At 41.5% G+C, this 26,656-nt stretch overlaps 1 protein-coding gene across 1 annotated transcript in view; it reads right to left on the bottom strand.

The window, feature by feature from the left end:
- FAM47E (family with sequence similarity 47 member E) overlaps positions 1-23,512 on the bottom strand; it is a 30,592-nt gene extending 7,080 nt beyond the window's left edge. The window contains exons 1-5 of the mRNA XM_060299503.2: positions 23,383-23,512; positions 18,977-19,349; positions 16,632-16,759; positions 10,525-10,675; positions 2,131-2,331 (exon numbers count right to left, since the gene is read on the bottom strand). Of these exons, the coding sequence (XP_060155486.1) occupies positions 2,131-2,331; positions 10,525-10,675; positions 16,632-16,759; positions 18,977-19,120 (624 nt within the window). The 5' untranslated portion in view covers positions 19,121-19,349; positions 23,383-23,512. The remainder of the gene's footprint in view (positions 1-2,130; positions 2,332-10,524; positions 10,676-16,631; positions 16,760-18,976; positions 19,350-23,382) is intronic.
- Positions 23,513-26,656: the final 3,144 nt, after the last annotated feature.

Here is a 26,656-nt window from a genome sequence, read left to right as displayed (position 1 = left end):
TATTTATTTATTTATAAGACACTGGACATCAAATAGCAAAGGACAGTGATCCCTGAGAGGCAAAAAGTGAATAAGCCCCCAACTGCCCCAGTTCACTGTCTGCAGAGAGTTCCCAGGCCACAGAGCAGGAGAAGGAGCTCAGGAGGAAACTAGTGGACTTTCTGAGTTGAGAAGACAGAACTGAGAGTCCAGGAAGACCAAGGCAGCTGAAGTTTGCAGCCCAGAGTAACAGAAAGGAAAGAGCTGCACAGAGAGGGAACTACAGAGGTTTGCAGAGGGTCTCCATCTGTGTATGTCTGGGAGGAAACCACCTGAGGTCTGGGAAAGAACTAACCAAAAGGATTAGAGATAACAGCGTCCTGCATGCACACAGGGCCAGGGCCAGGGCCTGTTCCCTCCTGGGAAACTCGAAGATTCACAGGATACTGGGTAGAATACACGAAGGGTCTTGCATCGGTAGTAGGGAGTTAGCCCTAGACTAAACATTATTTTGACCCTTCTCAACAGTTCTTAAAAGCAAGACCCAAAAGGATCAAACTTTTCCAGACACAAGAAACATGAAGACATATACACCAATGTGTATAATAATCACACTGCTCAAAACCAGTGACAAAGAGAAAGTATTAAAAGCAGCCAAGAAAAAACAGGTCCAGAAAAACAAAGATAAGGATGACATAAGATTTCTCATCAGAAACAACACAACCAGGAGGACGGTGGAGCAACAGTTTTAAAGGACTAAAAACAAACAAACAAAAAACTTTGAACCTAGAATTCTATACCCACAAAAATATCTTTAAAAATGAAGGAAGAACAAGGATATCTTCAGACATAGAAAAGCTGGAAGAATTCATCACCCGCAGATCTACACTAGAACTATTAAAGGAAGTCCTTCAGGCAGAAGGAAAATGATACTCTGTGGAAATCTATTTGAACTTTTGCATAGTGATCCTCCATTGGCCAGTCAAAAGTTCGATTTTGGCAATAACCACCATGCTTTATAAAGCAGCATTTGTGCAATTATTTGTAAATACAGAGAATTGAGCAATTTCATTCAGCCCAGATTCAGAACAAGCAGTGGTTCAGGTCCCATGTGCCTGAACCACATGGATATAATTTGCCTGTCCAGCATCATTCTGTATTTTACCCTTTAGAAAGATGAGAGGAGAATGGAAAATTTTAAGTGCTGAATTAGTGATGGAATGCATAGTTTTCATAAACTTTATGCAACAGAGACAAAGACGGAAAACATCATGAATGTAAAAATAGGTCAGCTGATCATGTTCAATTATGAAAGGACAAAGCTGGTATGTCAAAAATATTGGAAATATAGTATCAAAGATTATGTGTAAAAGACAGAGGGAAATTATTATCTTCACTTCCAGAGAAACTAACTCTGTAATCTCCCCGCTTCCCACCCACACTTAGGCACGTAAATCTGTCGTTGGACTGGCACAATTTGACTTGTGTATATATATTTGCACTAACACATTGTGTAGAAAAGTACTCAGGGGCCCATAGTACTTCCCTTTAGAACATAGCTTGTTTTTTCTCATCTCTGCTTCCTTGTTCTGTCTTCACAGGAAACTGGTGCTGGGAAACTGAGCGATTTGTTAATTATCAGGCAAGCATATGGTCAAGAATGATGGTCTGTGGTCGAAAAGACCGCCATAAAAATTCAAGAATTCTTTGGACATACACAGTGTTCACAACTGTTAACTGCAGCATCTTACTCTTGCAATAATAAACATTCACGTATATTTCTACTGACTATTAGAATTTCAACATGTAAAACACATAAAGAGATAGATTTCAACATATAAAACACACAAAGAGGTTGTCTCAACATATAAAACACATAAAGAGGGAAATAATGACTGTTCAGATATTAACAATAATGCTGAATGGCCTGCCTTGTTTGTATGACTGACTTTTTAAGATGTATTAAATATTCATTCATTTAACAAATGTTTGTTTATTGTATTTTTTACAAATGTTAAACATCAAAAAAATTTCAAGAATTTTACTGAAAAAGGTCAGCGCCTTCTGAAGTACCAGAAGTCAAGAACATTTAATACTTGAATACGATTTAATTTCCTTTGATTCTCAGTTCTTCTCCCTTTTTGTAGTTACCTGTGGTTTCTGAAGTCTCTGCTCATAGTGCAGTTTCTGGGAAAACTGTGGCTCCTGCAGGTTATTCAGCCCAATCCTTTTCTTTAGCTCCAGAGGAACCTGGCTGGGTCTCATTGTATGGAGCACATTATAGCTTGGTTTGCTCTGACAGTCAATGTCAAACTGTTTCAGGATGAACTCCTCATCAATGTTCAGGCCCCGCTGGAAGAATAGCACAGGGCATGAGTCAAGGACAAATGGTGAAATGCTCCTTCTTCCATCTTTAATCTACAGGAGGTATTCGACCATGGCCGGAGAAGAGAGAGGTAGTTTAAAGGAGAGGTAGAAAGTGCTCAGTCACCATTTGTAGGAGACAAGAAGTATTTGGGGTCTGGAGAGCTTCGTCAGTGCATTAAGAGACAACTTAGGACCCACAAGAAGCAGTGAGTCCTGAGGGAGATAGTGGTGCTGAGGAAAATTCAGTCTGTTTGATCAAAAGCAAACATCTCCAACACTTTATAGTAGTAACATCTTTAGAGGTATTTTCCAGACATGTCTAGAAATGTTAGTTTGTGCTCTGCCCACAGCCCCTTATACAGGAAGCTGCCCTGTTCGGGGCTCCTACTGAAGCCATGGGCTCCTTTTAGTCAGCCATGTTTTGTGCACAGAACAAACCCGCCTTCCGTCCCCCAGCCATAGCTGGCAGGAGTACAGATGGGCACATTAAGAGCCCCTAATCTGTAGACTGACCATGGATCTATGATATGGCTGAAAGATAACTTAGATTTGAAGGATAGGAGAATATAGCACCTCAAAATATGCCTCTGGCTTAAGGCTTATTTTGAGCTGATGATTTTGAGAAACAGCAGACAACACAGGAAATGATCTAGAAACAGAGTAGAAGTCACCCTTTAAGTGAAATTTACATTTATTAAAAAAACTCCACTTGTAAGGCTGTCTCCCTCTCCATTCCAGGAAGAGAAGGAAGACTTTAAATCATAAGACAGACACTCTTAGCAAAGGAAAAGGCACCCACTTAAATTTGCATAATAAACCATACTCTTGTTCTCCTATTTCTTCCTGGTCACCTCCCCATTACTGACTCCCCACACCTTTCTCTCTTTGTCTTTGGCGCAAGTTGTTATTTGAGCCTGAATTCTAAGCCACCTAGGAGAGTTAGTCATTTTTCCCTGGGTATCTCCCATGTATATATGAGGTATACTTGTTAATAAATTTCTGTTTGTTTTTCTCTTGTTAATCTGCCTTTAGTTATAGAGATCCCAGAGAGAACTTAGAAGAATAAAAGGAAAATTATTTTTTCCTGCTCTACAGGCTCAACACAATCTTACTTTGGAATATATAAGTTGGGGAATATAGAGAATGGGGTCATTAGCAACTGAAGCTGATGTCGGAGTGAAATTTATAGACGGGGTCATTAAATCGAGTCGGGGTATAAACTAGAGCAAGCAGAATCAATGAGGTAAAAAATAAATAAATAAACAACATGGAAGGAAAGTATAAACTAGTGCTATGGAGAAAATACCACAGGGTGATGTGATTGGGACCAAAGTAGTATGACAGTTATGGGACCTTGGTCATAAGGGACTGAAAACAAGGCTGGTTACCACAGCAGTTAAACAATTATCCTAGGGTTCCTTACACTTCCTGCCTCGAAAGAGGAATAGTCCCCAACAGGAGGAGTGGGAGAGGTGGAAGGGCTGGGACTCGGGCAATCCTATCTAGTCAGCTTGTAGACAAGCAGTGGTAGAGTGGGCATCACCTACCCTGTCCAGCATCCCTACTCCAGTCACACTCCGGAGAGCCTCCCTCCACCACTTTCAGTCCATCTGTCGCAAGTGGGCTGGACATGCCCACCTCTTGGCCTCAGGGTTGGACATGTGACCTAGACCAGTCAATGAGCATATTCCATCTCCTTACTCATAGTGGATAATTCAGGCACAGGTGTGACCCAAGTTAGTCTGGTGAGAGTAAGCCCTGGATTTTTCCCTACGGGAAAAAGGTTGCTCTTTTCCCATGTTAGGTTGTTGCCTGGTGGGATATAAGCTTGGAAAATTTAGTGAATACTTTTGATATCTCTTAGGGAAAGACTACAGGAATGTGAAGTCAGAAGAGAGTAGCTAAGTGATAGGGAGAGCACCTAAAAACATTTTAGCACCCAGATCCAGCTGTGCCTGAAGCTCTGAATACTTCTGGATGATTCCCTTTTCTCACTTAATCTAGTCTGAATTATATTACTTGCCAAAGAAATAGTCCAAAATAATATATTGACTAAAACTGACTCAAAAAATGGGGAGAGGGGGATTGAAAATTCTAGAGAGTCTGAAATTCAGGAAAAAGCATCGGGAATCTAGACATCTACTGGAACTCAGGGACAGAAATAGATAACTAAAAAGGTTCTTAGAAGGAGGGCAAGAAAAGAACTTGATAACTGAGTCAAAAGTCTCTTCATGTCAAATATTTTTTGTTAACGACTGTAGTCAAGCATAGCTTTCCAAGTACTTACAGATAAATATAACTGAGAAAAATGAATTGAAAAAAGAGGGAAGGACAGAGAGAAAAGAAGGTCCTAACATTGAAATGAAAGATTAAAATATGAAACAATGGGGCGGGGGAAATGGGGAGACGCCCAAAGGGTACAAACTTCCAATTATAACATGAGTAAGTTCTGGGGAATCTAATGTACAGCATAGTGACTCTAGTTAACAACGCTGTATTATATACTTAAAAGTTGCTAAGAGTAGATCTTACACGTTCTCACCTCACACACAGAGGTAATTACGTGAGGTGATGGATTTGTTAACTAACCAGATCATGGTAATCATTTTGCGATATATACATGTATCAAATGATCACATTGTATACCTTAAAATTACACAATGTTATATGTCAATTGTATCTCAATAAAGTTGGGTGCAGACAGCCACTTTAAAAAATATATGAGAGGGCAGAGAGCAGAAGCAAGAAGAACTACAATCCTGGAGCCTGTGGAACAAAAATCACATTCAGAGAAAGACAGACAAGATGAAAAGGCAGAGGGCTATATACCAGATGAAGGAACAAGATAAAACCCCAGAAAAACAACTAAAAGAAGTGGAGATAGGGAACCATCCAGAAAAGAATTCAGAATAATGATAGTGAAGATGATCCAGCACCTCGGAAAAAGAATGGAGTCAAAGATCGAGAAGATGCAAGAAATGTTTAACAAAGACCTAGAAGAATTAAAGAACAAACAAACAGAGGTGAACAATACAATAACTGAAATGAAAACTACACTAGAAGGAATCAATAGCAGAATAACTGAGGAAGAAGAACGGATAAGTGACCTGGAAAACAGAATGGTGGAATTCGCTGCCGTGGAACAGAATAAAGAAAAAAGAATGAAAAGCAATGAAGACAGCCTAAGAGAACTCTGCGACAACATTAAATGCAACAACATTCACATTATAGGGGTCCCAGAAGAAGAGAGACAGAAAGGACCAGAGAAAATATTTGAAGAGATTATAGTCGAAAACTTCCCCAACATGGGAAAGGAAATAGCCACCCAAGTCCAGGAAGCGCAGAGAGTCCCATACAGGAGAAACACAAGGAGAAACATGCCGAGACACACAGTAATCAAATTGGCAAAAATTGAAGACAAAGAAAAATTATTGAAAGCAGCAAGGGAAAATGACAAATAACATACAAGGGAACTCCATAAGATTAACAGCTGATTTCTCAGCAGAAACTCTACAAACCAGAAGGAAGTGGCATGATATACTTAAAGTGATGAAAGGGAAGAAACTACAACCAAGATTACTCTACCCGGCAAGGATCTCATTCAGATTCAATGGAGAAATCAAAAGTTTTACAGACAAGCAAAAGCTAAGAGAATTCAGCATCACCAAACCAGCTCTACAGCAAATGCTAAACGAACTTCTCTAAGTGGGAAACACAAGAGAAGTAAAGGACCTACAAAAATAAACCCAAAACAATTAAGAAAATGGTAACAGGAACACACATATCAATAATTATCTTAAACGTAAATGCATTAAATCCTCCAACCAAAAGACACAGGCTCGCTGAACGGACAGAAAAACAAGACCCATCTATATGCTGTCTACAAGAGACCCACTTCAACCTAGGGACACATACAGACTGAAAGTGAGGGGATGGCAAAAGATATTCCATGCAAATGGAAAAGAAAGCTGGAGTAGCAATACTCATAAAAGATAAAATGACTTTAAAATAAAGAATGTTACAAGACACAAGGAGAGACACTACATAATGATCAAGAGATCAATCCAAGAAGAAGATATAACAATTATAAATATATATGCATCCAACATAGGAGCACCTCAATACATAAGGAAACTGCTAACAGCTATAAAAGAGGAAATCGACAGTAACACAATAATAGTGGGGGACTTTAACACCTCACTTACACCAATGGACAGATCATCCAAACAGAAAATTAATAAGGAAACACAAAGTTTAAATGACACAATAGACCAGACAGATTTAATTGATATTTATAGGACATTCCATCCAAAAACAGCAGATTACACTTTCTTCACCAGTGCACACAGAACGTTCTCCAGGATAGATCAAATCTTGGGTCACAAATCAAGCCTCAGAAAATTTAAGAAAATTGAAATCATATCAAGCATCATTTCTGACCACGACACTATGAGATTAGAAATGACTTACAGGGAAAAAAACTTAAAAAACACAAACACATGGAGGCTAAACAATACATTACTAAATAATCAAAAGATCCCTGAAGAAATCAAAGAGGAAATCAAAAAATACCTAGAGACAAATGACAATGAAAACATGATGATCCAAAACCTATGGGATGCAGCAAAAGCAGTTCTAAGAGGGAAGTTTCTAGCTATACAAGCCTACCTCAAGAAACAAGAAAAATCTCAAATAAACAATCTAACCTTACACCTAAAGGAACTAGAGAAAGAAGAACAAACAAAACCCAAAGTTAGTAGAAGGAAAGAAATCATAAAGATCAGAGCAGAAATAGAAACAAAGAAAACAATAGCAAGGATCAATAAAACTAAAGGCTGGTTCTTTGAGAAGATAAACAAAACCATTAGCCAGACTCATCAAGGAAAAGAGGGAAAGGACTCAAATCAATAAAATTAGAAATGAAAAAGGACAAGTTACAACGGACACCGCAGAAATACAAAGCATCCTAAGAGGCTATGACAAGCAACTCTATGCCAATAAAATGGACAACCTGGAAGAAATGGACAAATTCTTACAAAAGTATAACTTTACAAGAATGAACCAGGAAGAAACAGAAATATGAACAGACCAATCACAATGAATGAAATTGAAACTGTGATTAAAAATCTTCCAACAAACAAAAGTCCAGGACCAGATGGCTTCACAGGTGAATTCTATCAAACATTTAGAGAAGAGCTAACACCCATCCTTCTCAAACTCTTCCAAAAAATTTCAGAGGAAGGAACACTCCCAAACTCACTCTATGAGGCCATCACCTCCCTAATACCAAAACCAGACAAAGGTACTACAAAAAAAGAAAATTACAGACCAATATCACTCATGAACATAGATGCAAAAATCCTCAACAAAATACTAGCAAACAGAATACAACAACACATTAAAAGGATCATACACCATGATCAAGTGGGATTTACCCCAAGGTTGCAAGGATTCTTCAATATGTGCAAATCAATCAATGTGATACACCATATTAACAAACTGAAGAAGAAAAACCATATGATCATCTCAATAGATGCAGAAAAAGCTTTTGACTAAATTCAACACCCATTTATGATAAAAGCTCTCCAGAAAGTGGGCATAGAGGGAACCCACCTCAACATAATAAAGGCCATATATGACAAACCTACAGCAAACATCATTCTCAATGGTGAAAAACTGAAAGCCTTTCCTCCAAGATCAGGAACAAGACAAGGATGTCCACTCTCACCACTATTATTCAACATAGTTTTGGAAGTCATAGCCACAGCAATCAGAGAAGAAAGAGAAATAAAAGGAATCCAAATTGGAAAAGAAGAAGTAAAACTGTCACTGTTTGCAGATGGCATGATACTATACATAGAGAATCCTAAAGATGCCACCAGAAAACTACTAGAGCTAATCAATGAATTTGGTAAAGTTGCAGGATACAAAATTAATGCACAGAAATCTCTTGCATTCCTATACACTAATGATGAAAAATCTGAAAGAGAAATTAAGGAAACACTCCCATTTACCCTTGCAACAAAAAGAATAAAATACCTAGGAATAAACCTACCGAGGGAGACAAAAACATGTATGCAGAAAACTATAAGCCACTGATGAAAGAAATTAAAGATGATTCAAACAGATGGAGAGATACACCATGTTCTTGGATTGGAAGAATCAATATTGTTAAAATGATTATACTGTCCAAAGCAATCTACAGATTCAGATTACCAATGGCATTTTTTACAGATCTAGAACAAAAAAATCTTAAAATTTGTATGGAGACACAAAAAAACCCAAATAACCAAAGAGGTCTTGAGGGAAAAAAACAGAGCTGGAGGAATCAGACTCCCTGAGTTCAGACTATACTACAAAGCTACAGTAATCAAGACAATATGGTAGTGGCACAAAAACAGAAATACCGATCAATGGAACAAGATAGAAACCCCGGAGTAAACCCATGCACCTATGGTCAACTAATCTATGACAAAGGAGGCAAGGATATACAGTGGTGAAAAGACAGTCTCTTCAATAAGTGGTGCTGGGAAAACTGGACAGCTACATGTAAAAGAATGAAATTAGCACACTCCCTACACCATACACAAAAATAAACTCAAAACAGATTAAAGACCTAAATGTAAGACCAGACACTATAAAACTCTTAGAGGAAAACATAGGAAGAACACTCTTTGACATAAATCACAGCAAGATCTTTTTTGATCCACCTCTTAGAGTAATGGAAATAAAAACAAAAGTAAACAAATGGGACCTAATGAAACTTAGAAGTTTTTGCACAGCAAAGGAAACCATAAACAAGACGAAAAGACAACCCTCAGAATGGGAGAAAATATTTGCAAACAAATCAACAGACAAAGGATTAATCTCCAAAATATATAAACAGCTCATGCAGCTCAATAACAAAAAAAAACCAACCCAATCCAAAAATGGGCAGAAGACCTAAATAGACCTTTCTCCAAAGAAGACATACAGATGGCCAAGAGGCACATGAAAAGCTGCTCGACATCACTAATTATTAGAGAAATGCAAATCAAAACTACAATGAGGTATCACCTCACACCAGTTAGAATGGGCATCATCAGAAAATCTACAAACAACAAATGCTAGAGAGGGTGTAGAAAAAGGGAACCCTATTGCACTGTTGGTGGGAATGTAAATTGATACAGCCACTATGGAGAACAGTAGGGAGGTTCCTTCAAAAGCTAAAAATAGAATTACCATATGACCCAGCAATCCCACTACTGGGCATATACCCAGAGAAAACCATAATTCAAAAGACACATGCACCCCAATGTTCATTGCAGCACTATTTACAATGGCCAGGTCATGGAAGCAACCTAAATGCCCATCAACAGATAAATGGATAAAGAAGATGTGGTACATATATACAATAGAATATTACTCAACTGTAAAAAGGAACGAAATGGGTCATTTGTAGAGTCGTGGATGGATCTAGAGACTGTCATACAGAGTGAAGTAAGTCAGAAAAACAAATATCATATATTAACGCATATATGTGGAACCTAGAAAAATTTTACAGATGAACCAGTTTGCAGGGCAGAAACTGAGACACCGATGTAGAGAACAAACGTATGGACAGCAAGGGGGAAAAGCCGCGGGAGGTGGGGGGTGGTGTAATGAATTGGGAGATTGGGATTGACATGTATACACTGATGTGTATAAAATGGATGACTATTAAGAACCTGCTGTATAAAAAAATAAATAAAATTCAAAAAAAATGTATTGATAATGGCGCATTAATTTTTTCAAGTGTACCATACTAATTATTAACACAAGAGATGTTATTAATAGGAGGAACTGGGCATGAGAAATATGGGAAATTTCTTACTATTTCTGAAACTTTTCTGTAAATCTAAAACAATTCCAAAATAAAAAGCTAATTAAAAAAATTATAATAATAAAAAAATTAAAAAATTTAAAAAAATATATATGAAACAACAGCAATGTACTTATAAACAATAAACATTCAAACATTGGCTGTAAGCTTGCAAACTTTCCAGAAATTTCACCTACAAGAAACATTTCTATTTTAAACAGTGGGAGAGTCAAAAGATTCCTTTACGACTTTGCCTATTTGACTTAGATTATATCCAAACACTGTTTTTTAACAAAAGCAACTTTGAGCTCGACTTGTAAGTATTACCAGTAACTTACAAACTTAGTAGCCCAGCTGCAGAAGTCGCTAACTCCTTTGCGTACGTTTTCATGACGAAGTGGACCATCATTGCAGAGCAGATCTGATTCACTTGGCTTCTTTTCTTCATAAAGCCACTGGCCTGGATGTGACACAGGAGTCTTCTTGGGACTAAAGTTAATGAGATCATCAAAGAATCACAATATACAGCGCCATGAATCCAGGTGGATTTCAAATAGTATCTTGGGGAGGAGCTCATAATGCAAGTATGTTTAACAGGCAGGCTCTTGCAAGCTGGTACAAATTCTATGTTAGTATTTTTCAAAGATCATATTCTCATTATCAATATCATAAAGACAAGTATATCATATTTATTTAGAACAATTAAAGCTGATATAGAATTTTATCACTGTAAGTTAATTTTTTAAAATTATGAGTACCATTTATTAAGACCTATTTCAGGTAAAAACACAAATTACAGTGCTTGGAATCTGTCAAGACTATCTTGACAAGTAGGAGATATCCTTGCCTTCTCTCTCCCTCAGCCCTAAACTCCAGCCTATTAGTAAATCTGGTAGATTTTAACTCTGTCTCCTTCTCTGGACTGTTTCAAAAGGCTCCTTGCTGGGGTCTCTGCATTTTCTCTTAAGGCCCTAACTGGTAATCCCTAATCCATTCCCAAAGTGTAAATCTTGTCTTATCAAATGCAGCTACCCTTCATCCTGGATTAAGCGTCTTCAATAGCTTCTTTTTAAAACTTGAGATATAACTCACACACCCTAATAGTTACCATTTCAAAGTATACAGTTGCTTTCATATATTTACAAAGTTGTGCAACCATCACCATTAATTCTGAAACATCTTCGTCACCCCCAAAAAGAAGGCCCATAAACATTAACAGTCACTGTTCATCTCCCCACCCCCACCATTCTCTCTGCTCTTAAAAACCACTAATCTACTTTGTGTCTCTGTGGATTTGCCAATGCTGGGCATTTTATCTGAATGGAACCATATAATATATGATCTTTTATGTCTGACTTCTTTCACTTAGCATAATGTTTTCAAGTTTCATACATGCTGTTGCATGTATCAGTAGTTTCTTCCTTTTTTATGGCTGAAAAATATTCCATTGTATGGAGAGACCACACTTTGTTTATCCATCATCAGTTGGTTGATGGATATTTGAGTTGTTGCCACTCTGGCTATAATGAATAATGCTGCTATGGACATTCAGGTACAAGATTTTTGAGTTCAATAGCTTCTTGTTACTCCTCCAGTAAAGATCTAAGTCTAAACTCAGTTTTCAGGGCTCTTCATGGCCTGTTCCTTGCCTATCTCTCCAGATTCTTCTGTAACTACACACTCCCTCACTCTCTGAGCTCCAACCATAGTGGCCCCCTCTCAGTCCCATGAATTTATCATGCTCCCATCCAGCCACAGGGCCTTTGTACATGTTATTCTAACTGACTGCAATGCCAACTCTATTCCCTCATCCCCATTATGTCTCAACATACATGCCACTTCCTCAGGGAGGTATTCACACAGTCTGTCCCCAGAGCCCACATTTTATTCATAGCACCCTGTACCTTTTATTCATAGCACCTATATATTAATTCATCCATCCATCCATTCAACAAATATTTATTAGGCACCAACTATGTGCCAGGCACCATTCTAGGCATTTGGATTCAGCTGTAAATAAAGTTAAGACCCTGTCCTCACAGAGCTTACAATTGAGTAGGGAGAGACAGATAGGAAAGAGCTAAACAAATATATACCAGGTGATTATAAGTGGTATAAAGAAAAATAAAACAGGGCAGGAGGGATGGAAAGTGATGACAGGGGGCTCTTCTTTATACAGAAAAGTTCTCTCAAAGTGATCTTTGAGCAGAGACCCAAAAGAAGAAAGGGATTAAACCATGCAGATATCAAACAATGCAGACACCAGGCAGAAAAGAAAAGCATGTGCAAAGGCCCTGAGGTTGGTGCTAAGCATGTATGAGGTACACAAAGAGGTCAGTGCGACTGGAGAGGAGTACTTAAAGGATATAATAGTAGAGAATGAGGCCTGAAGAGATAATGGGAACCTGATCATAAGGAACTTGAGAGGCAACTGTAAGGACTATGGACTTTACTCTGAATAAGTAGGCAACTGGAGAATTTTGAGCACAGGACTGATATTGTATGACTTAAGTTTTTTACAGAATCACTTTAGCTATTGTGCAACAAATAGACTGGGGCAGAGGATGCGGGCTGGGTGGAGGCCATGAGACCAGTTAGTAAACTATTCCAATAATCCAGGCAAGAGATGATGGTATCTTGGAATAGACTGACAGTAGTAGAACAGGTGAGATTCTAGGTATATTTCAAAGGTAAAGGCGTTAGGATTTTTCGGCAGATTGCAACCACTGTTTCAAAAGCCACTGGAAGAATGGAGTTACTATTTACTCATCTGGAGAAGACAGAAGCGGGTGTAGGTTTGGGGAAGAAATCAAGAGTTCAGGTAGGACTTGTCGAGTCTGAGATGCCAATTATACACTCAAAGGCAAATGTTAAACATCCATACATAGACGGCCTGAATGAGGTGACTTAGATTGTGTAAACATGTAGAAAAGAAGATGTCAGAGACTGATGCACTTCAAGGTTAAAAAGAAGGTAAGGAAGGACGAGCAAAAGACTGGGGAGAGGACCATGACGCAGGAGGAGAGCCAAGAAAGAGGATGTACCAGAGACAAAATGAAAAAGTGTTTCGAGAAAGATGATATCAATTGTATCAGCTGCTACTGTTACATCAAGTGGTGATCACTGAGAACTGATTAGGTAACATAGAGGCCATTGGTGACCTTGACCCAAGGGAGATCCAGTGGAGTGCTGATTGCTGAGTTCAAGAAAGAATGAAAGAGGAAGTGAGTATGGACACCTCTTTCAAGGAGTTCTGCTCTAAAGGCAAGAAGAGACTATATAGTTAAAGAAAGTTGTTTTAAAGATGGGAGATATTACCTCATGTGGGAGGCTGCTAACGGCTCCCAAAGAGATCAGGTGCTGATCTTTGCAACCTCTAAAGGTTACTTTATGTGGAAAAAGAGTCTTTACAGATATGATTAAACTAAGGAGTTTGCGATGGGGAGATTATCCTGGATTATCTGGGTGGGCCCTAAACGCCATCACAGTGCCTTATAGGAGAGAGGTAGAGGAAGATCTGACACACACACAGAGGAGAAGGTGATGTGAAGACGGGGCAGGGAGAGATTTGAAGATGCTGCCCTTTGAAGAATGGAGTGATATGGCCACAAGCCAAGGAAGGCTGGCAGCCTACAGAAACTGAAAGAGGCAAGGAATAGATTATTCCCTAGAGCCTCTGGAAGGACATGTACCTGCAGATACTTTGATTTCAGCACAGTAATTCTGATTTCTGACTCCAGGCCTTCAGAACTGCAAGATAATAAATTTCTATTGTTTTAAGCCACGAAGTTTGTGTTACTTTGTGTAGCAGCCATAGGAAACTGAGAATACACTGACCAAAAAAACCCTCACCATTATATAATTATACATTCATTCTGTGATATGACAATTTATTAACACATTAATTTTGTTCATTTTCTCTATACTTTACCTTCTCCCCTCTTAAGTAGATAACCCATTAGCTTGAAATTTCTTGCCCTGGAGATTTTTACAGGGTTGACCAAGAAAACTGCCTAAGTGAAAGACAGATCTTATATTGTGTAGAAACCCAAGCTCACTGAAGTAATTATGTAGGTGTTGAGATGGGATGGGGAGAGTGGGGGGGATGCATAGAGTGTGACAGAAACAGCAAAGGGTTGAGAAAAGAAAGAGTCCCCAAAACCAGAAAGAAATTAAATATCGATTTAATTGCCTCTGCAATTGCTAGAGGCCTATCCCACTTTCTTACACTACAAAAAATGACCACGACTGAATGTTTGCTATTCAGTGGGATGAGGGCTTGGTGTCAGATATAAATAGAAATAAAAGTAATATTTCATAAACATATAGCTTTGTGAGCAAAGACTCGATGCCCTTGATATTTAATGCTTTCTTCCACACCAGTCTGCAATCACCACGAAGATGGGGTCCTAACTTGTTTGCCACTGTGTCCTCAGAACCTAGCACTGACCATGACCCATAGTAGGTGCTTGGTAAGTACTGTTGATCTTTTTGCATAAATAGAATGAGCTAGTGGTCCCTGAGGGTCAAGAATTCAAAGATGCTCACAGGGCCACACTGACCCACACTGCTGGAGTCTCCAAGGGGACCCCCTACTTACAACACTCCTCCCTCTTCCCCACCCACATTCTAAGCACTGAAAAATAATACACAGAGCAAAGACAAAAGACAAAATGTCCCCTTTATCACTGGCGGCAGCCATGTTCGAGCACTTGGGTTCAGGTCCAAGAGGACTTGCTAACTGAAATCCAGAAATGGGCAGACTGTCCCATCCAGGCAGCAGCGGCATGGACCAGGGTGGGGCTCCCCTCAAGAAGGAAGGAGGAGAGGAGAACTCGTGCTTCCATGGGCCATCTTGCTTTCCAGTAGAAGGGCAGAGCTGAGAGGAGTGTGCCCAGTTGTTCTCCCCAGACTGACCAGGGGTACACTAAGAGGCCAGAACAGTGGGGCTCCTGTCACCTCGTGTCCCCCCCTAACCAACATGTATAATTAATCAGTGGATTCTCTCTCACTCCACTTCCATGTAGCTAACTCGTGTGACTAGCAAAGCTCTCCGTGGCCCCTTCCACACACCCTGGCCGTGGTCCTGGGTCCTATGTAAGTGGCCTGGGTGCTGTGGCTGGGCTGCCCTCTAGTTCACCCATACGCTTCAGTGCCTGCCAGTGATCTCATCAATTTCAACAGTCAAATGCATATCCCAAATCTGTTTGTGTCAAGTATACTTATCACGGCATTTACATTTTAAATTAAATAATATGTGAATGGGGAAAACAAAAGTGTGATATGAAAGAGAGCGGTTTCTATGAAAATTAAGCTTCGTGCTTTGGAAAGGTTCAATGAAGGTGGCATTACTGGTGTCGTTTATGCAAAAAAGATGACTGGGAAACTCCAAGCAGCAGACCCGTACTCCAAAAAAAGGCTTTATATTAAAAGACTAGCAAGTGAACGTACAGTTATGTTTTAGGGTAAAGCAAAATGTGTCAAGTACTGAAGTATCATCTTCTACAATTCCCTATGTCAGCCTCTTGGTTGGCTGGTTTGGTTGGTTGGTTATTCAACCAACTACTGGTCTCAGTCCTGTTGAATAAAAGGGCTTCTGCCACAGATAATGCAGAAAGCCATTGTGGGCTAATCAAAGTCAATCAGGTTTTCTGCAGTTTTCTTCTCCGACAGCTGTCCTAGAGTCACGCAGATACACCCGTACTCGCTCCATAGCTGGCTAATTCACATCCGTTTATGAAGTAAACACTCTTCAGAGCGGGACCCGAGGCTCCCTTCCCTCCTCCTCAGGAACTTAGATACTTTTGCTTCTCTTAATTATTCTCAAGATTCTTAATTATTCCTAAAATATTCTAAAGATGAGAAGCTTTGAGAAGGTAACTACAGATAGTCACTGACTTATGATGGTTCGACTTACAATTTTTCTACTTCATGATGGAGTAAAAGCAAGCAACGTTCATTCACTAGAAAATGCACTTTGAATTTTGAATTTGGATCTTTTCCTGGGCCGGTGATATGCAGTGATGATACTGTCTCGTGATGCTGGGCTGCGAACCACAGCTCCCCGTCAGCCACGTGATCACAAGGGCAAACAGCCGATACACTTACAACCATCCTGTACCCACACAACCATCCTGTTTCTCACCTTCAGTGCTGTATTCAGTTAATGACATAAGATATTCGACACTTTATTATACAATAAGCTTTGTGTTAGATGATTTTGCCCAACTGTAGACTAATGTAAGTGTTCTGAGCACGTTTAAGGTAGGCTAGGCTATGCTATGATGTCTGGTAGGTTAAATGTATTAAATGCATCTTTGACTTATGGTATTTTCCATTTACCATGGTTTATGGAGACATAAGCCCACCGTAAGTCAAGGAAGATCTGTACTAGAACGTTTCATCATGGGACAGGAATGAGCGAGAGGTTAAGAACGATACTTACTGCCCCAGGAAGACTTGAGTAGAACGTTTTTTTAAAAGTTTTGTGGGTTCCTTCATTCTTTTCCGGATGCCCTGACAATAACCCCGTGTGTCCTCCAGCTTCCTGTCAAGACCCAGCACTTCCAGCACCTTTAATAAGAGTTACAAACAGAAAACAACTTTAGAGGAAAGAAAGATGAGCTGAAAAGGGTGCCCCTTGATTCTAAAACAGAATGGACCTAGTCATCCCTTTCCTTTTCCTTTCCAGTTGGTCAATTCTGTTCATCAATTCCAGTGTAAATACAGCGCTGGGTGCTGCAGGTAAACGTCCATCACCTAGACATTAGCTATGTGGCCTTTTTACTGAAGTTCCGTCTCCTCTAGATGGAACAGTTCCTCTGGACCCACCCGGACCCCACTGCCCCACAGAAAAAAAGTGTCTCTAGAGGATTTCTGTTTATTTGACTGCCCACCATCCATTCTTCCTCCTATGAGTAACAGTCTCTAGACTTTTCTTTGGAGAATCATGTCTCTCTCCACTCTCAGTCCTTGTGATCTGAATTGTCCTGACCACTCATCACTCTGCAGGCTGACTGTGTTAATCAGGCCCACAGTGACTGGCTTAGGAATGGGTACAAGACCCAAGTGAGACCCAGGGAAATTTGGTCATGGAATTTTGCTGGAACCGTGCAAAAAGAGGTGGTGTTTTTCTGGGTAAAATTTACATCTAGAGCTGCTGGTGGCCATCATAGCACCACAAGAAGAGATCCTGCTTCAGAAGGAAGCCAACACATCTGTTTGAGGAGGTCAGACATGGGAATAAGAGCCACTGTCCCACGTGCCCTCTAAGGAGGTGTTCAAACAATCTCTTTGTCACGGACTCAGAGCTCTGGCCCACAGGAGGCAGTGAAGGAAAGCCCAGGGGGCAAATCATTGATTAGAAATTCCAGTTGTCCTTTCTACAGACTTCCCTGACACTAATCACTTATTCATTCATCCATTATCCATAAATACTTATTGAGTGTCTACCATATGCCAGGTATTGGTGGTACACAGTGAAAGACACAGATAAAATCCCTGCCCTTGAAAAGCCCTGCCCTTGTAGAGCTTTTATTCCAGTGAGAAGCCCAGCGCTGACAACTGCTAGGACGGAAATAGATCATGGTAAGGCACAGAGGATGAGAGGGAGGGGAGTGTCTTTTTATGTAGGCCTCTCCAGTGAGGAGATAATTGAGGAAAGAGCTGAAGCAAGTGAAGGAGTGAGGCCGGCAGACATCCGGGGGCAAGTGCTCCAGACAAAGGAACAGAGACCTAAACTGGACATGCTTGTTCACGTTTGCTGAGCAGCCAGGAGGCCAGAGTGGCTGCAGCAGACTGAGGAGGGCAGAGGAGTAGGCGGTGAGGCTGGAGAGGGAGCAGGGCAGGAATGGGATGGAGCACAGAACACGCAGGACCTTCCAGACCATGGCAAGGACTTCACTCTGAATGAGAAGCTTTGAGCAGAGGCGTTTATCTTCTCAACAACTGTCATGCTTGCTGACATAGGGAACAGACTGCAGGGGGTAAGGGGGTAGCGGGGTAGCAGGCACTGTTAGTTCCCTGTCCAATATCCATCCTGCCCCCTTTCCTTAAATCTAATAGAATTTTGTCCTGGATTTTGTTCAGGGCTGCAATACCCACCCAAGAAATTCAATTTTCTAGACTCCCTAGCAGCTAAGAGTGGTCAGATGAATGAGATGTTTACTGGGAAGGCTACTATTTGCCTAATTAAAAGAGTCAGCTGACGTGCAACTTTTAAACTCTGCCCCTTCCCCTTCTTGTCTGAAAGACAGACTCGATGCCTGGAGGTGTGGAAGCCATTTTGAGCTATAAGGACGAGAGACGTATGCGAAGGACATTAGACCTGCAACTTAAAAGAAGCCTGGGACAGAGGTGACATATCGCAGCTGCTGCCCAGCCCTAGTCTTGGCAATCTGGTGAAATTGCCCATGACATTTCAGGTGCGCAGGTGCCTTTCTAGCCATCAGTTAATAATTCTCACGGACACTCCCAAGACCAGGCTAACGTGACAGAAGCAAGACTGGACAATTCCTCCACTCTATTCTCCCCCTAAAAAGTCACAAGCAAAGTAGACTGGTAGAGCTTCAGGGGTAAACAAGTCGGACACTTCTGGTTTGCTGGGCCTTTGTAAGTTGGATGGCCTCATAGGAAGCACGGGGAGCGGCGGGTATGCTGCTGCCACTTGCACGTCTTAGAAGGCTGCTCCAACCCCCAGGAGAACTGCCCCCCTGGGGACACATTCCTCACCCTCTCCCCCTGGAGGGAACTCCCCAGGCATCTAAGGAGCAATATTCCCCGGGTGGTCACCTCTGCGGGCATGTCTTCCTCCAGGTCCGGGTAGGGAGCCGAGGGGTGCGGGGTCGGATGGGTCTCAACGTCCGCCAGGAAGTCCTTCCGCGCCTGGCGGGCCGGCGAGAGCGTGGAACGCAGGGCTGCTTCCCTAGGCAGCATGTCCTTCTGGCTCCTCTTCGGGGCAGGTCGGGGAGCTCTGTGATAAATCTGGGGCAGAAAGCCCTCCTCAGGGCCCCGAGTGATCACAGCTCCGCAAGGCGGGCAGCCTTTCCGGAAGTCATCCAGTCCCGTTCTCACAAACCTCCACCGCCGGCTGTTCAGTGACGTGGGGCGTGGCGACCTGCGCCCGTGCTTTGTGAAGCACTTGGACGGCAGATCTTCTCTGTACCTGCGAGACAACGTGCCGGTGTTATGGACCACAAGGACCACAAGGATGGGAGAAGGAGGTTGTGAGCAGGCTGGTCTCCACCTGTTTCAGGAGGAGAGGTGGGGGAAGGGAGGGTCACGTGGCGAAGTCTGAGTTAATCATAGTCCTGGTTCATGGCACGTTATCGCTGGTCTGTGCAAGGCCCCTCTCCTGTTTTCTTTATTCTACGTTATTCCCATAGCCCACCGTCATTGCCCTCCCCTGCACAAGCAAAACCACTCTTAACAGATTTGGAATGTACCCGTGGTTTGCAGACATCCTTATAAGACCTGTGTATCCTTCATGTACGTAAATGGTACTATTCTGTGACTTGCTTACCAAGCAGGATACCACGAAGGCTCATCCGTGTCACTATGTGTAAATGTAATCCATTATTACATTTGGTGGTGCTGTCACCACCATCCAGCTATCCAGTCTCTTTGTGAAGAATACTCACAAGTTGTGACCCCTCTTGGGACTCTTTCTTATCCTTTAAAGGGACACAGTGCAGTGGGAAGAACTTGGACACAGTGACACCTCGCCCCTAGCTAGCTGCATGACCTTCGCCCTTCATTTAACCTTTGTGGACCTCGATTTCTCCTCTAAACTCAGGGGGTCAAGGGTTGCAAACTGGTTGTTCATGGACTGTATCAGGCCCACAGACCTGTCATTTGATCCCATTTGTGTTTTAATAAGAATCATAAGAGTTCACATGTATTGAGAACTTTCTATATAACACGTGTTGTTCTAAGTGCTTTACATGAATTAACTTATTTTAATCTCATAACACTCCTATGAAGTAGGTACTAATATTATTCCCATTTACAGATAAGGAAATTGAGGCACAAAGAAGTTGAAAACCAAACACTTGTCAAAGTTCCCACAGCTGATAAGGGGGAGAGCTGAAATTTTAATACAGGTAGTGTGCCTCTGGAGAAAGGTGTTTAACCACTATGCCAGAGCTTCTGACATATAAAAAAGTTCACACAAATAATCTGGAACAGAAATCAGGAGCTCTGGGGACACTGGGTCCACCTATCCATGGAGCCATTATTGGTATAAGGGCTGCCATCTTTTAGACAAGTCCTATGCTCTCTTATTCACAGTCTCTACCACTCCCTACTGCCTCATATGCAGCCTGCTTCACTCTGTTTCTTTACCCATCAGACCCCTGTTTGCACTGAGTAGTTAGGGCATGAAGCTAAGATGGAAGAGACAGATGGACAAATAGGAAGGAAAATGGGACCTGGATAATCTAATATATCCAGCCATGGCCAAAGTCAGGACTTGGAACCTGAGCAGCTTAATGGCAGGTCTCTCATTATCCTAATACATCACACAAGCACTTCATAAAATCAAATCTGATAACCAATATTTTTACTTAAGGACAGTCATACCACTTAAAATGGGGAAAGTGTGGCAGCTAGCTCAAACCTCATAGATTGTTAGAGCTGGCAGAAACTTTGAAAGAAATCTAGTCCACCTTCCTCACTTTTCAACGAGGAAACTGAGTTCCAAAGAGGTGAATAAGGCAACCAATCTGGCTGGAGGGCTTCCCATGACCCCACTTTACCTCTCATAGCTGATAAGCTTACCACTCTGCATTCTGTTAAGTTCATGAAAAATTTTGCTTGACCCAGAAAATAAAACATTTTTTCTAAACGTTTACTATTTCACAGTCACTATATGATACTTGGATATTTCCACTTTTAAGAAGTGCAAAAGAGTGTCAGGCATTTATCCTAAAACCTGTACGCAAATGTTCATAGCAGCTTTATATGTAATAGCTAAAAGCTAGAAACGACCTGAATGTCTTTCAGCACATGAATGGATAAACCATGGTATGTCCATGCCACGAAATACAACTCAGCAGTAAAAATGAACTAACTGTTGATGCTCACAATCTCTTGGATGGATCTCAAGGGCTTTCACTGAATGAAAAAGAGCCAATCTCAAAAGTTTTATACCTTTAATAAAGGTATTATTCTATTTATCTAACATCCTCAAAAGAACAAAATTATAGAAATGGAGGCCAAATTAGTGGTTGCCAAGGGTTGTGGGTGGGAAAATGAATGATAATAAAGGGATAGCATGAAGTGGTTCCCTTGCGGTGAGGAAACAGTTTTGTATCTTGATGTATACACATGACAACATTTTACTGAACCACACACACACACACACACACAAGTGACAACTGGTGAAATTCAAGTAAAGTCTACCGTCTAATTCATATACTGCACCAGTGCTGATTTCCTGCTTTGGTAATGTACTATCATTATGCAAGATGTTACTACTGGAAGCATCTGGAGGAAGGGTATATGGGGCCTCTGCACTATATCTGCAACTTCTTGTGAGTCTATAATTATTTCAAAGCAAATAGTTTGAAAATGGGGGTGGGGAGAGATTCTCAAAGAGTTCATAATTGCTAACATGTATACAGTGCATGTATGTGGCAGTAACTGCTTCACAGGTGCTATGTCAGTAAATCCTCACAACAGTCCTATAAAGCTGATTCCTTTTATTGTCCCCATTTTACAGGTAGGAAAACTGAGTCCAGAAACAGCAACTAAGTTGCCTAAGGTCACCAGTCAAACAAGAGGAAAACTGGCCTTCAACTCCAGCCTTTCTGATTCTAGACTTTGTAATCTTAACCATCACATCGTGCTGCCTACAAGAGAGCCGAATTCCATTCTCATAAGCAGCTCGAGGAATCAGCAAAGGCAGAAAGCCTCAGCTTCCTGTCCTGCGGCAGTGACAGAGGTAGGAGACAGATGGGCCCCTGGGCTGGACAGCTGGTGTCTGTCACGTGGAGTAAAATTGAAGCTTTGTTCTCCCCCAAACGCTCCAAGGACAAAGCTAGTGGCAGAAGCTGAGCTCTGCTGAAGTAAAGAGATAAGATGACCACTCCTGAGGTCAGGAAAACTTCCCTTTCTGCACATGCGCAGGAAGGCTCCTTGGGGGTCAAAAAGGGAGGGGGCACCACCCCATAGTAAGTGTGGACATGCACCCACAGGCCTCTGCGGTGGGATCCATCTTAGCAAAATATTGCACACGCATGTTGGGGAGCATCCTAGGACCAGTCAGGTGTGAAGGAAGAAGCAAGATAATTGGCCAGATGTAAACAAAGACCTGGAAGGACTGTCCTATAGAAGGGATTTAAATCACCTCTTCACTGCTTTTCTCAATCAGGAGACCAGCACTCCTCTCCGGTTGTGTACTTCCGCCTAGTTTCTGACTTACTGTCTCCTCCTCATTAAGAGAGGACGCCCATACCCTTTCTCCCTGGGTGTGTATTTCTGCCTAGCTCCTGACTTAAATAAACTGTTTCAGTGTGTGCTCTCCCATACATTGTGCTGTGTCTCTAATAAACGCTGTAATAAACGCTGTACCTGTTTTTACAGTTTTTGCCTCCTTGAAACATTCTTGTTTTCAGCTGGGGTAAGAGCCAGAGGAACTTTGCTTCTAGCCTCTAGCCCCTGGTGTCTAGGATTCCTGGTTTTCATCCAGGCTACCCAGGTTCAATTCCTGGGCAGGGAACTAAGATCTCTCTTCAGGACAGCTGACTGCTGTCTCTCTGAGATCAACACATTCAAAACAGCAGCAGACCACCCCAGTACCCGAGGTACTCTCCAAACACGGGCTCAGCTTGGCCACAGTTACCAGCTGGGTGGCCAAGGCTCCAGGTGCTGTCTAACCCGGAGAAGGGCAGGTCGCAGGCTAAACCAGTCTCCGCAGAGGACTCTATGGCCATCAGTTTCCCATCTGGAATGGGTATATTCATCTACATCCTCTGGGGGACTCTGAGGATACCCAAAAAAAAAAAAAAAAAAAAAAAAAGGTGTCCTTGGCGTTGAGGAACGTCGCGCGCTGGTTATGGTCTACTTTTGCGGGGGACCATGAGGAGGAAAGGGAGTTGGGTCCTCCGCCGCCCCTGGCCATCCCCCGCCCCCAGCCGCAGCAAGCAGGGGGTGCAGGCTCCCCCCCACGCTCCACCCGCGCGCATGCGCGCGCTTACCAGGGCCTGCAGTCCGTGCCCACCGACACCCGGGCCCGCGCCGCGGGTGCGGACAGCCGCTTGCGGTCAGCCGTGTTTCCCCGGCTGCCCACCCGGCTTCCGGTGGTGTGTTTCCCCCGCCTCTCGGGTCGCTAGGAGACCCGCGGAGCTGTGCACTGCGCAGACTCGCTCAGGGCGCCCCCCTGCTGCTAGCGGGGAACACGCGTCCGCGGGGCGTCCCTGCGTTCCCCAACCCTCGCCTCACCAGAACCTTCTCCAACGCCCCGGGGCGTGGACCGTGGCAGGGGAAGCGCGGAGGATCAGGTTCTTGGTTTAATTATGTTTTAATCTGTTCGGAAGGCGTGATTGTGTTTATTTTGTTCACCACCGTTTCAAAAAATGTGTTGAAAAGGAAGAAAGCAGCTGGAGAGAGAGCAAGAGAAGGAGTGGAAAGGGTGCGAAAGGGATAGACTGATTTCTAGTGGTGGGAAGGCCTTTTAGCACGGAATGCTTTTCTGGAGGTCTTGGAACTCCGTGAATCTCACCCCCTCAATAAATCGGGGGCTGCGCACTGGTATCTAGCTAGTCACCAGCTGGTTTCCAGAGTCCCTCCCAGCTCTTGTGTTGCTTGAGCCTTTTGCCTGGACTCACTTCAGCAGTAAAATTGCCATCCAGTTGGCCGTGATAGGCAGTTGCCCACGTAAATATGGATTGCATGAGGATGTATTTGGGGTTTGCTAAGTTCTCTCGCTGCTTCTGAATGTTCCTGATTTAAATAGTGAGCATTGCTTCTAGAGGAAATAGCAGCAAAACATTCTCTTCTCTCAAAATTATTGCAGTAGTTAAATTGTGTCTGTTATGGTGGGATACTTTTTGTAGTCATTTAAAGATGAGTCTTCTCTTTAAACTCTCTGGGAATAAATTAGCTTCACCTTTGGGCACCTGTTAAATATCTGGATGGTAATAAAGGTGCCCTGACTGGCACTAGCTCCAGCATCTTCACCTGCTCTGTGTGTTCAGCTGCCTTTTCTAGGCACAGTGGAAAACCCTGGAGTCCCACCGCTTGAGATAAGTCATGATGCTGCCGCTTAATAATTATGCACTCCCCACCCCCACCCCCGCACAGTTGCTTAAATTTGTTTTAGCTTCATTGATTTCCTAGTCTGAAAATGAGGGAAATAGTAGTATCTGCCTATGGGGTTATTGGGGAATTCAATGAGATAATGAATGTAAAGCGTTGAACGCTGTGCTGGCAAGTAAGAATCCCTCAATAACTACTGAGTATTATTATTATCTCAACTGTGAACTGGGGATATTAATATTTGCCCGGCTACTCCACAGAGTTGTTATAATAGTTGATAGAGAAAGCTATGAATGTAATCATGAAAAGGAGCCCTGTTAGTTGTTTTCATTATCTTCGATAATATCGTTAATATTTATTTGATTCCAAACTCCAGCTTTTATTACTTTGAGGAAGTAGGATTTCTCCTTAGGATTACGGTCATGTCCACCTTGCTCCTAGTACCGTACATAGCACACAGTAGGTCCTCATTCAACAAATATTGTCTGTTATGGCCATGCTAGGCACTGGGGAGGCAATGGGGGATAAAACAGACTTGGTCTTTGTCATCTTGTTACTTAGTTTGTAGTGTTGTATGAATGAACAAAAAACCACCTATTTTCATGACTCCTGTATCCTCACAAGTTGATATTTGCTCCATGTAGTAAATTTGATTTCATATCTGGTAGGAAATAACTAAGATTCTTTTTATTTCATCACATTCCATGCCTTAATTATAGTCATTACTCAGAGAATCTCTCATTCATTCTCTTCTCTCTCCCCTTCTTTCTCTTTTGCAGCACAAAGGTAAAATGTGTTACGTATAGTAATCCAACAAGTAGATGTTATTTAAGAGTGAGGATGATGGGGTTTTGTTTTGTTTTGTCTTTAGCCCTGTTGGCAGATAGTGTGACCATTTTATTTCCAAGGAGGGTTACTCAAATACCCGTAACAGGGTTGCCAAACACTGTTACTGGATCTTTCCCACTCAAGGACTAATTACTATCTCTGTAACATTTTACTACATACTCAGCAATACTTAGTGCGTGGTACTTTCCAGAAAAAAAGCATTTGAACAACAAAAAACACAAAACTTTAAGCTGAGATGTTATAACATGGTCTTGGAATAGTAGAAACCCTTGGCATCTGGACAAGGTGTTAGGTTGCTTCCATATGTTGGCAATTGTAAATTATGCTGCTATGAACATTGGGGTACATGTGTCTTTTCAAATTAGTGTTTTTGTTTTCTTTGGCTATACCCAGGTGTGGAAATGCTGGATCATATGGTAGTTCTATTTTTAATTTTTCAAGGAACCTCCATATTGTTTTCCACAGTGGCTGCCCCAATTTACATTCCCACCAACAGTGTACGAGGGTTCCCTTTTTTCCACATTCTCACCAATAGTTGTTATTTGTAGACTTTTTGATGATAGCCATTCTGACAAGTGTGAGCTGATTTCTTATTGTGTTTTTGATTTGCATTTCTCCAACGATTAGCGATGTTGAAAAACTTTTCATGTGCCTGTTGGCCATCTGTATGTCTTCTTTGGAGAAATGTCTATTGAGAGGCAATATTTTAAAAGATAATGGCTAAGAATTTTCCAGACTTGGTTAAAGATACAAATTCTCAATTTCAGGAAGGACAGTGGACTCTGAATAAGATAAATAAGAATAAAATCTCACTTAGCATTTCACCATGAATACAAAAGACAAATATTTGACATTAAAAATAGCCAGATAGGAAAGATAGATTACTTACAAAGGAACAAAAAATAGACTGAAAGCTAACTTCTAAAGCAATTATAGAAGTCAAAGACATTAAATAATCAAGGTTTGAGTAAAAACAACTGTCAGTTTAGAACTGCATACTTAACAGAACTATCTTCCAATAATATGGCTCAAAAACATTTCAGACAAACAAAAAATGGCAGAATTTATCATCAAAAGACCATAACTAAAGAAGATTATAAAGGTTGCACTTCAGATAAAAGGGAAATGATCCCCAAATGAATATCAATGTGAGATGGAATGTTGAACAAAGAAAACTATAAATACGTTGGTATTCTTTTAAAAAGTGGGTTGTATAAAATCATAATACATTCTAATCAGTGGATATTAACAAAAATAACTTATCTAAAATACTGAATTATTTTATTTAATTAATAAGAAGATAAATACATTGATTGAAGAAATATAAAGAAAGATGTACCAGGTAGATATTAAGCAAACGAAACC

This window comes from Globicephala melas, chromosome 5 (genome assembly GCF_963455315.2).
Source record: "Globicephala melas chromosome 5, mGloMel1.2, whole genome shotgun sequence".
Taxonomy (NCBI): domain Eukaryota; kingdom Metazoa; phylum Chordata; class Mammalia; order Artiodactyla; family Delphinidae; genus Globicephala; species Globicephala melas.
Note: the sequence above shows the minus strand (reverse complement) of the source record. Positions and strands in the feature narration are given on the sequence as shown.